Source organism: Thalia democratica, chromosome 8 (assembly GCF_965202585.1).
Source record: "Thalia democratica chromosome 8, ktThaDemo2.hap1.1, whole genome shotgun sequence".
Classification (NCBI taxonomy): domain Eukaryota; kingdom Metazoa; phylum Chordata; class Thaliacea; order Salpida; family Salpidae; genus Thalia; species Thalia democratica.
The window spans coordinates 15535538-15549476 of NC_139172.1; the positions used below are offsets into that span (position 1 = coordinate 15535538).

The 13939-nt window shown below is 24.3% G+C and overlaps 1 protein-coding gene across 2 annotated transcripts; it reads right to left on the reverse strand.

Moving 5' to 3' along the window:
* Positions 1 to 3841: 3841 nt before the first annotated feature.
* LOC145842190 (uncharacterized) lies at positions 3842 to 13678 on the reverse strand. 2 transcript variants are annotated; one of them, XM_082949590.1, is made up of 8 exons: positions 13405 to 13678; positions 12614 to 13012; positions 11491 to 11576; positions 10333 to 10457; positions 9714 to 9846; positions 5800 to 5908; positions 5213 to 5363; positions 3842 to 5092 (listed from the first exon to the last, which is right to left on the reverse strand). In XM_082949590.1, exons 1-8 carry the CDS (start codon positions 13631 to 13633, stop codon positions 4849 to 4851), a joined length of 1476 nt encoding a protein of 491 aa, XP_082805716.1. In that variant the 5' UTR covers positions 13634 to 13678; the 3' UTR covers positions 3842 to 4848. The 2 variants fall into 2 exon arrangements, with proteins under 2 accessions (XP_082805716.1, XP_082805715.1); XM_082949589.1 differs by having other exon boundaries at positions 10333 to 10460.
* Between the last annotated feature and the right edge of the window lie 261 nt (positions 13679 to 13939).

A 13939-nucleotide genomic window follows, 5' to 3' on the forward strand; every position in this document is an offset into this window, starting at 1 on the left:
TCATTTTGTGACTTAATACAATTTTTAATGATTTTTTAAACTTATTCAATTAAAGATAGTTAACTTTACTAGCCGTGTATATAATTTTCGAATATAGTTTTTAGATCAAAATCGCGATTAAACTTTAATCTAAGAAATTAACTAATGCCTTATATACGAACTTACATAATTTAAAATATATTGTTCTACAATCGTGAAGTATTAATTAACCTTACAACATAACGCAAAGCAAGAAAATACATAAGGTGTTCGTGAAAAATGTTAACTACAAAACAAAAATTATTACAATAAAAATATCTTGTTTTTATGAGTCTCTAGCATAACTACTTCGTTTTAAACTGCAATATTTCTTAACAAATCAACGCATAACTTTCTAAAAATATTTATGATTTTTAATAATTTTTACTCATAAGTACATTAAATATGCGTATTTATGTTCGGGTATTAAACTAGCACCAAATTATGTAATCAAGTGACAGTATACTACACAATAAATAGTACAAAGAGTTATATACTATTAAAAGACTAAAGCAAAATTTATATTATACTTTTATAGGTCGTTATAACTATTAAACACAGTCCATAAAAAGTTTATAATGATTTTGTTCAATCTAAATTCAAAAATTTTAAAGATGAAGTTTATCGACAATATAGAAAGTGTACATTATTTTTGGTGTTTGTTAAAGGAAAAGTAATTAGGGCATTTCACTATAAAAACATAAATCTGAAAAAAAAGTATTTTTTCAATCTGCCTTAAACATTAAAATAAAGTTTTCAATACAAAAAATTTATAACTTTATATCTAAATTGTAATTATAATATTCATGCCTTTATATCAATACAAATTAACTTATCTTATTAAAAAATTTCTATTGTTAACATGGTTTCGGAAGTCTTTTCATTAAATTACATTTTTAAACGTTTAAATGTTAGTTTATAAGACTTTCACGGTGTTTATGTTTATCAACTTTTTTTTTAGTATGTTCTTCTATCCCATATGCTTTTTTCAATAACATGTCAAGAAAGTAAAAGCATAAGTAAAACTCATTTTATAACAGTTATAATCAGATTCATTGAAATAAAATTACAAATACTCTTAAAATCTAAGAAAAACACTGGACTGTTTAACTTATATAGTTATTAATGTTTTTACCTGTCACAGGAGTCAGAAACCTCTTTATGTAATTAGCCAATTTCCTAAAAAAAAAACTGTCGACGGGCCGTACTGTATAGAAAAAAGTATTTTTCTGGCAGCGAAAGGGTAAACAATTCATTAAAAGATAAAATTTTAAATCAAAAATATGATAAAGTGAGCAATAACAAAACACCAATTAATAATAAGTATTAAATTTAGATCTTAGTTGTAAGTTTTTATTAGAAAAACAATTCTTTATTTTAAACAGTACATTAAAAGACACTTAATAAAATTGAATTATATTGTTCAGGCTAGTTTCAATAGTATTTACAAAGCATTAAACAAAAAGACCGTTTTCGTTTTATATAGTAAAAGTTTTAATAATAAAGAAAGCTTAGTTAGATACAAATATAATAACACCGAAAAATGAATCAATATTCTAATTATAATCAAATTTAATAAATACAAAAACATAAATACCTAAATACCTAAAATAAAAAACATTAAGTAGATAAAGCTACACTACAACTTTTTTTTTTGCCTACAAAGAGTACTTTTTCTATTTAAAATACAGTTATAAGTGTTACAACCATTTTTAAATTATGCAAAATCTGTTCAAATTAAAAATTTCAGCACTACTTATTTATTCAGCAATGGACGATCTTTACACCGCATTAACAAAATTCACATGCTTATTCTTTTTTCTTTCTCAAATAGCTGAAGAACTTATCATCACATATAAGTAAAATTTATTGTAGTATACGTAGGTGTTTTTATTTTTGTATATAATTAACTTTGATCATAATTAGCATATTAATTAATTTTTGCTGTAATTGATTTTGTAAGTATTGTTTATTGTGAACATTACTATTAATTTAAAAATTGATTGTCTTTTTATTTATTGTTATGTAACTATTAAGGAAAATAAATAAATTTTTACCTACTTTTTTGGTACTGGATGTCTTTTTATATACTGTTTAAGAAATTAACTCGACTTCAAATGTTTGCATTATTTTTTATTATTATTAAAAAGATGAAAAACTTGAAAATTATTTAGTTTTGGATGAAAAAAACATCCCGAGCCACAAATTTTTTGCTTTGCGTACCTCACTTTGCCGATCACTTGCTTACTATTTAGTTTTTCATAGGGATAATAATCACAATTGCATTGTTAAATCGCCAATCGCTTTTTAAATAATTAAAAAACACTATTTTGAACAAATAACAAAAACTCTTAAGTTACAAAAAAAAAAAGTAAACAAAATAAACATTATCTTAAACTTTCTCCTGAAACAACATAATTAAAAATAATACTATTATTGAACTTTATTGATATTATTATTTCAAAATTAAGTTTATGTACAAAACTTTTTTTTTCTTTACTTTGGAAATGATTATACTTTTTATTTTTGCAAAATTTTAATCTACTATTTATGTTATAAGTTTATATTTAATTTAAAATTTTCATACTAATAAAAATCAATTTTAACGTTAAAACAACGAAAGTATTTTAAGTCTTTTAATTTGTAAATTTTTCTAATAGTTTATAAATCACTAGTCACTTTTTTTTTTTAAGAATATTTAAAACAAGTTAAATATTAAAATAAAATTCTATACTAAAGAAAATTGTTTTCAATAATCTAGTAAGCAAGCTAATTAATCAAAAAATTATATAAAAACTATTCTTTGAGTTTAGATAAACTTAACGAAACATTTTTATTCTAAAGTGAAAAATTCATTCTAATCATAAAAATTCAGCATTTTAAATCACAGAGACTAAATATTGTTATTATAATATTGAAAATTAGTAAATAGTACACAGTACGTACTTAAAAATTCCTTTTTTTTTTAAAGTCTTACTTAGTTTTTATCTACATGGTATATAGTCCTAATTGATAAAGAAATATTTGTTTTAAGTAGTGACTGACTGTTAAAAAATTTAGCGGATGGGGATTAATAGTAACTACTGAACATGTCTAAACTATAATCCCATAGTTGCAGTGAGTTGAAGACAATGGAATTAACTTTTCTTTATGTAAAAACTACATGACAACGTTTTGAGCAGTATGCCAAAAGTAGGATAAGTTTAGAACTAACCGTAATCGTATACTTCGCTTAAAATACCAACAAAATAACTTTTAAAAGTTATGTTTTTAGAATTTTCAGAACATAAGTTTTTACTTTTAAAATTATTTTCAACTTATATGTTTACCTATACAAATTACTTAATTTATTTTTTTAAGTACTTTGTATGCTAAATTTAACATATTTAATGTAGTCTACAGCTAAAATGTTTTAAAGATAAATATGAATTTTTTAGAAACATTCAAAACTAAATAAAAATAAACTATTTCTGTTTTAATCTTTTTTTACCTTTAAATAGTTAATAGAAAACTACATTTCCACTAAGCAATTGATACAATTAAACAATAAAAAACTAGGTAGAACAACTAACAAAAACTTTTAAAAACAGAGTTTATACATTTTCACATTAAAATCAAATGAAAATTAGTAAATATTTTCAAAACATGGTTTTGTTTTTATTTAACTTATTTAACTTTAAATTTAACTTATTAGTTCTAAATTCTACAAAATTTAGTTCTTAACCAGAATGTACCTTGAATCATAAAACATTTAAGTGAAACAGTTGAAAATAAGTTTAAAGTGATGATTAAATACAAAATAAATCAAACAACAAAGTTCTTTAAATTATATTTTATTTACAAATCGATATACAAGGAATCAAACAACTTAAGCTACTGAATAACTATAATTTTTAGTTTTTTATTTCAAAAAACAGATCGTTTGTTTATTAAAACTACAAAAAAAAATTAAAACTACAAGTACAGCAAGTTATCATTTATCATAAATTCAACTTCTTTATTAATTTCTACTTTTCAGTAAGTTTTGAATTAAATATTTCAGTGTTTTTTCAAAATACAAGATATTTAAGTGTACAGTATTTCTAAAATTTTCAAGTTATTTAAAAGGAATGTCTAGTTTGATAATTTTTGTTAGATTATACAGTAGTTTTTTTATTAAAGCTTTTAAATACGTATCTATTTACCACTTGGTTTTTTATAAACTTTGTTTGTCAGAATAAAAATTTACATTTAAAACTGCTTAATATGTAAAGCAAGCTATAAAAAGTTTTTTAAAGTTGTTCTCTTTTTTACTATAAAAGGCTTTGAAAATAGTTAGTTCAAAAGTTTTGGAACTGGATAAATTTAAAGTTTTTGTAAAATGAAAACTATCATGCAAAAAAAGTTAGTGTAGATCCTATTGAAATTATTTATTTTGTGTAGCTAGCTATCAACTTTAAAACAAATAGTATATGGCAACTATCTACAACCAATTTTTTAGTCTTATTGTGTTATGCGAGCTAAAAAAATATATATTAAACTATAATACACAAAACAAAAAAATAATAAAAACCACTAAGTAGTCTACATATGCATTCTTAATTTTACGTCAATGCCGAAAGAAAAACTCAAAGCAAAAAGCTTTTAACAAATCATATAATGTATGCTGCTATAATTTCAAATTTTGTTGAGAAAGTTAAATAGAAGAGATTTGATTTTTCCAAAAACAAAAACAAAAAATAGTTTTTTACTTATGATATTGTTCTAAAATTTGTATTCTAAAAACTGTCAAAAAACTACTCAACTATTTTAAAATCCTTACTCTTTTTTAGCAATTTACAAGTTTCAATTTCACTGATAACCCGATGTATTGACGAGATGTTGTTGCTGAAAAGGTGGAAAACCAATGCTGATACTACTATCTTCAACGAGTCCACTGCCAGGTGGGGATGTCGTCATTGAGTTCGGTGAGTTGTTTAGACTCCCGGGCGGAGGGTTGCCGTGGATACCCGCATGTAGGTTCAAAGAATGAGGGAAAGTCATGAGTGATGGAGGTACTCCCTGCGACATGCTACCTAATTGAGGCGGGTTATAGCTGAAAAGTTATAACTTATTATAATTTTTAAATCTTTAGTTGCCAACTTGTACAGTACTTTACTTGAGATTATAATTATCATCTTAGTATTTAAAAATTCTTCTACGTTTTATTACCTACCAGCTAAACGGATATTGGTTAGGCGCTACTTGTCCGATGTTTGTTTCTAGCTGATGGAAGTTTCCTACTTGCCGAGCTGTAAGATCATTTATGTTTGGCAAAGCAGGCGACGAAGTAAGCATTGAAGAAGGGCTGATAAATGGGGTAGGTTCTAAAAATTGTACAAATATATAAGCATTTAATTCAGTTAACTTTTTGTTCAAACTAAAGTTGTATTATAATTGAAATTAAGACAAACTCAACGTTCAATTTATTTAGTTTTAATAGTAACTGACATCTAGAATTGCTGATTAAGTATGTTTTAAAATAATTTTACTATATTACTCGATAACCAAAAGCTTCCTTTATACACCAGGTCCTTAACTTTTTCACCGCTTTTTTTATCGTCCAAAAACAATATACTTTAAATAAACTGCATATAAACAAAATAAAATCATTTAAAATTATCTAATTCTTTTAAACATAACAACTTATAACACAGAATGTTTTATTCTTATATAAAATACTTTTACTTTTGTAAAGAAACAAAATTAAAAATAGTTGAATACTTTAATAAATAGCATCGATTAATCTATAATAAAAAAAACCATTAGAATGTTGGAAGTTCTGGTTTCTTCCGATCATTTGTCTTTCATGCATTTGCTGCATTCCTTTTTCATTTCTGCGCCATTTTGCTCTTCTATTCTGGAACCAAACCTAAAATTTCGATTTGAATTATGATAAAGAAAACTAATAATCAGTTTAAAGTAAAACATTTTTTTTATCAATAAAACAATTCTAGACAGTTTCATGAATAATCTCAGTTTTTTTGTCAGAAATACATTGAATTACAGAAGTGGTAAAGGTATAATACCAAGATATGATCAGTATCTAAGTTGTAGACAGTATACAGAGTGTTTGAAAAAGTATTGGTTGTAGCTAAGTTTTCATTTATGTTTAAGTTTTTTTTAAAAACTTAGAAATCAAATATCACAAAAACTAAGATTTTTGTGTTAAAAAAAATTATTTCTTCTAGCTTAAAAAGTTTAATATTGAACGACAAAAAATACGCTCAAAATGTTTGGTGCTAGGACTTAGCGTACGAAAAAACCTTTCGGTTATCAAGTCGCACACCACGGATACCTTTTAACATCTTGTCCAGGATACTTTTTAAAATACTTTTTTATGCTAAATTTTTTCTAGATTCATCTTAACAGTAAAAACTACGAAAAACTTATTTTTAATATTGAAAACGTTGACAAACTTTCTTAATCATAATTAACATACTTTTTAATCTAGTTAAGACTTAATTCAGTAATTTTTACTATTAAAAAATCTTTTTTTTTTTTTTTTCGAAACAATTATGAAAGGGAAACACTTGTCTTCCAGACAAAAATAGAGATATTAAGTCATTAAGATTTTTAATGTATTGAAGCTTTTTTAGTAATAATCCTATTGATTAGATTAAGGAAGCTTTTAACATTTAAATGATCAGATACAGCGGATTATAACTCTTTCTGATTTTTTTAAGTTTGTTTTTTTAGATTCTTGGTTTTACTTCTAACTTTAAATAAACGGCAAACACCTAAATTTCAAGTTACCTATTTTACTACGTAAAACAAAGTTTTCAAATAACTTTTAGTATCAAAACTTTTTGTAAAGTAAACGTTTTATAAGTTTTATAAATTAAGCTTAATTTATTGCATTTAGTAAACTTTAATGTTTTAAAATATTAAAATTTAGTAAACTCATTTTATTTTATTTAAAGCTAAAGAACACCTGTCTTGTGTTTATAAGAATAATTTAATTAGATAACTCAAAATTTTTACTTATACATATGAGTTGTTTTAATAATAATCTAATGTTTTTTTCAATTTTTTACCGATGGGTTATGTCTAACTTTTCTAACTATTTTACACTTAAAAGTATTTTTACTAATTTGTATACAAACTAACAACTTCTTAATAAACTTTTAGAAATTTTTTTAATATTAAGATTTATACGTTCGAGTCGTTATAAATTTTTCTTTTAACTTCTTTGTACCTTTTAGTGCAAAATAAAGTGTTTTTAGATAATGTAATACCTTTTTAACAAAAAATAGGTACTAAAGTTTTTGACATTAAAAGTAGCTTACTTATTTTAATAAAACATCTAAAACCATCATACAGTTTATAAAATTGAAATAAAAAAGTAAATAACTTTATAAAAACTTAATTAAAAGTAATAGTACTTTTGTGACACTTTTTTAATAAAAAAATAAAAAAAATATCTTTTAATTAGTGTATATACTGTTTGAAATTTAAGAAACTTTATTAAATTTTACTAAATCTTTGAAAAAATGATAAAACTATAACGGTCTAGCTCTAGAGCAGGGGTCGATAAACTACTGCCCTCGGGCAAGATTTAACCCGTCAAGCAGAAATATTATATCTTGATGCATTTTAAACTTAATAAACAACTTGGTTGTAAACAACAAAAAATAAGAACTTTTTTAACAAAATTTACTTTTATATATAAAAACTATTATACTTCAAAAAAATCTACAAAGATTTTATTTTGTACTCATTACATTGTTTAAAGTATTTTCAAACAATTTGATGAATATATAACTAAAAATTAGTCGATTTTTTTGAAGTAGTTTTTATGTATATTACTATGATAACAATTAAAAAAATCACGTAGAATAATTAACATACCTAAGGACGATTTGAAAGTTTTAAAAACTATTTTATTGTTACTGTAAGAAAAATTTACAAATGATCGTTTAATTTGATCGATTTGTGAACGGTGGTACTTATTTATCTTTTTTTCACCATAATTTTACTTTCTAGTGGAACTTTTATCTTATTGTATAAGCAAACATTCTTTTAAAAATCAACAAACCCGCTAAATATATTTTTTAGTAGATCTGTTTTCTTACGAAGGCTGCATATTACAAGTCTAGACTCTAGTAATGACTAAATAATTTAACGTAAATTTTTTTCTGATAAGAATAATCTTTGTTTATTTTCAAGTAACATAGTTAAACTATTTTTAAACTATATAAAATTAGAATTTGGAAAAAAAGTAAACAGTTTTTTTTTATGCTTACTACTCTTCTAAATTTATATGCGCAGTAAAATAACTTATATGCAAAGACAAAGTTTGAGAATCGATAGTTTTGACTTTAAGTAGAGTAAGAACTTTAAAACACTAAAAAGCAGAGTTTTAAAAAATCAACTAGATTTCTTTAACGATATTTATTTCATCAAAGCAGTTTGTTTCACAACTTTACAAAGAAATCATTTTCTGAAAAAATATATAAAACACTGTAACAAGTTTTGTAATATTTGGTACAAGTGAGGTACTTAAACTAAAGTTCGAAAAGTAACTTTTATTTCTTACTCTTACCTACTTAAACTATAAGCAGCACAGAGTCTTTTTCAATAGATTTTTTGATACTGGAAACTAAATTAATGTTTAAATTTTGTTGGTAACATTAATAAGTAAGAAATGTAATTATTTTTATATGCAAAAACTTCAATTAAGTATTAAATTTGATATCAAAACAAAAAAAAATTTCAGACATAATTTAACAATTATCATTTGGTTTAGGTGCTATAGATATTATGCAAAAACATTTTCATTTAAAAATAAATATTTCAATGAAGTCATGTAACTTTTTAGACTTGATTTTTTGAAGAAATGTCCATGAATACTGCTTAAACTTTTATCGTGCTTCCTAATTACATACTTAAATGTCTTACCTTTGTAAAAATAGCTTTAATTTGTAGTAATGAAATCCTAAAGTATAATGATTTAATTGCAGCAATTAAAATAGTTACCATACTTGTAATAGTATTGTTTATATTAAACTACAAGAAATAAGTCATCATTATAAAAACTAGTTCATTACTTTTTTGTAAATGTTTCTTTTTTTTTATTACGAAAGTTTTCTACTCAAATATAAACCCCTTTAAAACTAATTGTACATTTTTTAACATATTCTTATATGTAGAGTTTCTTACTTTCTTCTAAATTATTAATACTTTGACATTAAGCTACACTGTACGTATTTAACTGTTTTAAATAAAACAGAAAGAGTTCGATGTAATTAAAGTTTTACTACTAGTTTTTATACTAGCTCTGATATAAGGTACACAAATTTAAAAATTAAACAATAGTATACACATTAGGATTTTACGCAAGTTTGTATATATTTTGTATATATTATCAACGTAAATGTCATTCGAAAACTTTTTTTCAAACTCATGCGTACTTTGGACTCGCCTAAAAAATTTTTGTTTAAATTATTTTTAGTTCTAATAGCTTTGTAAAAACTATTTTTGACTATATAAATAGTCCAAAACTCTTCAACTATTTTATTATAAAAAAACATGTTCTAAAAGCTAGTTATAGCTAGAAACTACATTCCTAATAGGTTTATACTAAAAAAAAATTTGCTACTCTAATTTGTAACTTTGCTTGTTTACATTAAGAGATGTTTATTTGTAACAGATTGCTTACTATAAATTTATTAAACCTGTACTCTAGCTTCAGTCAAATTAACCCTTCTAGCTAATTCTTCTCTGATATAAGCATCGGGGTAGTGCGTTCTCTCAAAAACTCGTTCCAAAGCTTGTAGCTGGTTGTTGTTGAAAGTTGTTCTTGTGCGGCTGTTATCAAAATTTTATTTAATACTGCTCTTTAGACTTTCTACTTGTATATCACTAAAACATCTTTATGCAAAAAAGACATATTTTTCTACGATCTTATATAAAGTTTTGTAAAGTATATAAGACAGTTTAGTTTTAGTTTAAAAAACATATTTAACATAAAAAACTTAAGTATTTTAAATTCAAATTTAAGTGCAAGAGTACTAGTTTGAACTAAATAGAAATATTTTCTAAATTTTGACATCATACATATAACTAATTTAAAGTTGTACCTTTTACAAATTTTAATTAGATTTTAGGTAAAATAAACACCACAAACTATTTCTTTGTTTATGTACATAAAGTTTTTTTTTTAAATGATAAAATAATTTCACGTGTATTTGTTATAAACTAAGTCATATAAACTTTATAATAAAATTTAAGTTTTCTAACGTTGTTAAGTATGCTGTTTTACCTCATAAATGGTTACTAGTAAAAACAAAAAACCTCCTTTGCTTTTTTCTGTTTGTAAGAGGTGCATTTGTCAAAACTTTTTCTTCGGTTGAAGCTGATCTTTCATCCTCAGTACTTACTATTGAAGAAGTTTTTGGAAATTGCTCTGTTAACGAAGTCTGCTGTACAAAATATTTTTCTTTTATGATTATCTATGGCAACCAAATTTTCAACTTTAGTTTAAATATATAATCTTTGTTTCGTTTATTTCAAAATATATAAGAGCAGTATAAACAATAGTTAAAAAATTACAAACTACTTAAGTTAAACTTTTATGACTTTGTTTATTGAGACTTTTAACATTAAAAAAATTTACTTTTTACTAGTAGTTTACTCTTAAAACATTTGTAAACTCGAGTTATTTCTTTTTAACATTTGACAGTTTGTTTACTTTGAGTTTTTTACTGATGAAAAATATTTATGTTTTTTTCGATTGTGCTTATATGATATTTAATTATCTTCTGTCTAAGTTCATGCTTTATAAGGTATATTTTGTATTTGACAAATAAATAAAAATAAGGTGTTCGATACAATGTTTTACGATTGTATCTATTCCGCCCACAAATTCTTGCTTCTTGTTCAACTTAGGTATAACTTTCAAAATGCAGTATCGTTATAAAATATTAGCTTATGAACAAAAAATAAAACTTGATAAGAAACAAGCAATCAAAATATATTAAAATAAATTTTGTTTTAAATTTTTCAAGTAAAAGTTTTGCTTTTCTATGTACTATGATATTTGTTAAAATAACTCAAGACTAATAATTTTAAACATTGCCTCAAAAAAATTAGTTTTTATAATTTTTTTTTTCTATAACAAATAAATTTGAATAAAAACTTTTATTTTTACAACTTTAAGGCGTACCTTCAATTTTTTTAAACTAGGTATATGTTTTCACATATATATACAATTAAAGACATTAAGTATAGATATTATAAGTACTTTAGTCATTTAAATCAAGGGAAGAATATTGCATAGGTTACTTTACACTATAATTTGTAGCATAACATTTACGTCCCTCGAGCATTAAACAAAGTGCAATTTTTGTTCTCAAAAATATAGTTTACTATTCGCATGAAATAACTGAACTATTATACAGCCCCGCAGAGACAAAACAATTAAAACAAAGGTCCCATGTGCATTTAACTAACCTGTATTGGCTCGGTCTTCACTATTCCTGGTTGTTGCGGACTGTCACTGCCTACCTCACCAACAACCACCGGTGACTCCATTTTATCTTTTGTTAATTTTTATTTTTTACAACAAATGTAAAAAGAGATTTTTTATACAGAAAAATATAGTGTAAGTGGTCATAGTGAGAAACTTTAAGAGTTTTTGTACATTCGAATTAAGATAAACGTTTTAAATTTGATATCTTTTCTCACGTATTTTTTCAATTTTACAAAAATTGTTTTCTAAAACTATTGTTGAGATTATTCAGTTTTTTTTGTTTTTTTGAACTTTTACTTTTTTCGTTAGCTAATAAAAGAATCAAATAAAATAAGACATTTGTGATATGTTTAATTTTATTTGCAGTTCTTAAAAGCACTAAACAATTTAATGAAGCTTTAAAACTTTCTTACAAAATTGTTCAAGAACTAAAGGAACTCAATAGAACTGATATAAATTAAATAACTTTAAAATTGAAAACTTTAGCAGAAAAAAATTCAATTTTTACATTTATAAAATCTTAACGTAATATCTGCCGTAAAACTGACTGCATTTTAGATTTTCTATAACTAATTAACCTAATCAATTGTTGACTTATGAACAATTTTTAATTTATTTAAATAAAACTCTGCAAAACTTTGCATTAATTGATTGATAAATTAAGAGCACCAGTTAGAACAAAGCACTTAAAATGGTCTACAACCTGAAAAAAAATTAATCGTATCGAAAATAGTTATAGTAAATTTGAACAGCTAATAAAGTTTAAAAGCCCCATTTATCTAGAAAGCTAAATATCAAGTATACACTTGTATTTTAAGTAACTGAAATATTATTTTATTATAAGCAACAAAACTTGTTAAAGACTACATTAATTTAATTACAGTTTTTTATCTAAATCATTCTTTCTAAAATTTTAAACGTGTTAACACTAGTGTGGATTTAATACAAATGTAATGCTTTTTAACAAAAAATAATGTATTAAACACCAGTAAAAATTTCTCAGTCAAAAACAATATTTTCGAAAACATTTACTCTTTAATACAAAACAAATATATATTTATACGGATTAAAATGTATTGCTTTTGAAAAGCAAAAACACTTCACCTGTTTTGTTTTCTTGAAACTTTTCAGTTTTTTCGTTTTGGTAACTTGAAGCTTCGCCAGTACTCGAGTGTTCATTAGCCATGGATTCCCATTCCTGATCCTTTGGCTTTTCTTCGGCTTGTTGAGTTTTAAAACTTACTGGTGAGTGGTGACTTGGCCTCTCTTCTTTTTCCAAATGATGGTTGTGGTAAATCTGGTGGAAGTCTGGTGTCTTTGTGAAGTTTTCATTGACCTTGCTCAGCTCATGAATTTTACTAAAGTGCTGGTCATGAGCTTTTTGTTCTTCCTGTTGGCTTCCCCAGCCTACTTGCATGAGACATTGTTCGTTATTAGTAGGCGAGGTAGGCTGCTGATGCATGTAATAATTGTGTATCTCCCTAGGTATGTCTCCAGTAGCAACTGAGAATTTAAAAGGTAAAGCTGAAGTATTTGGTTTTATTGTTAAAAGTTTTAGTGTTTAACTTTTTATTGAAAATTAATAACTTTTTGCTTATAATCTAATTAAAAATAAACTTAAAAACTATTAAGCACGAAGTTTAGTACAATGTAAAAATAGCTGTTTTGAGTTTTACAGAAATTTTTCTAAGCAGTTTTTAAATTATACATTTTTATTATTTTTTAATTGTTTGATAACTTTTCATATCTTTAAGACAAAAAAAGGCAAGCGTTTTCTAAAGTAAACAATAAAAATTAAAATACCCTATACTTATGCAAATTAAGTTACTTGCTTTTAAAATTTTATAAATTTCAAACTATTTATAACTTTTTTATTAGTAATAAAAATAACAAACCAGGCGGTTGCATACACTCGTTTTGATAGTATTGTTGATTCATATGATGTGAAGCTTGCTGTTGTAACTGTTGGGAAGCTGCATACGCCGCAAAATTGTAATCATGATACTCATCTGCCTGATAATCACCTTGCTGCTGCTGACAATATTGGGGCTTGCTTAAGTCAAGCAGGTTGCTTACAGAAAAGTTTGTAGGGTCAGGTTGGATAGGACGATTGAAGTTTTCCATTGGAGATGCGAATTAACTAAACTGAACCAACAAAATCTTAAAGTATAAAATCTATGTATTAGAATGCCTCGGTTTAAAGAATTTTTCACAAAAAATTAAACATAAGTTGATAAAGTATTACAAATATGACCAGACAAAAAAAAAAGTTTTGTTTAGTACTTCGCTATTGTATTAAATACATTATGTTAAAGACTTTTATAGTTTTGATACAGTGTTTTTAATTATTTTAAGAAATAACTAGTAGTTTTTTATGATTGCATTAAGTTTTAAGTTTAAAAAACTTTTAATTGAATAAATCTGTTTAGA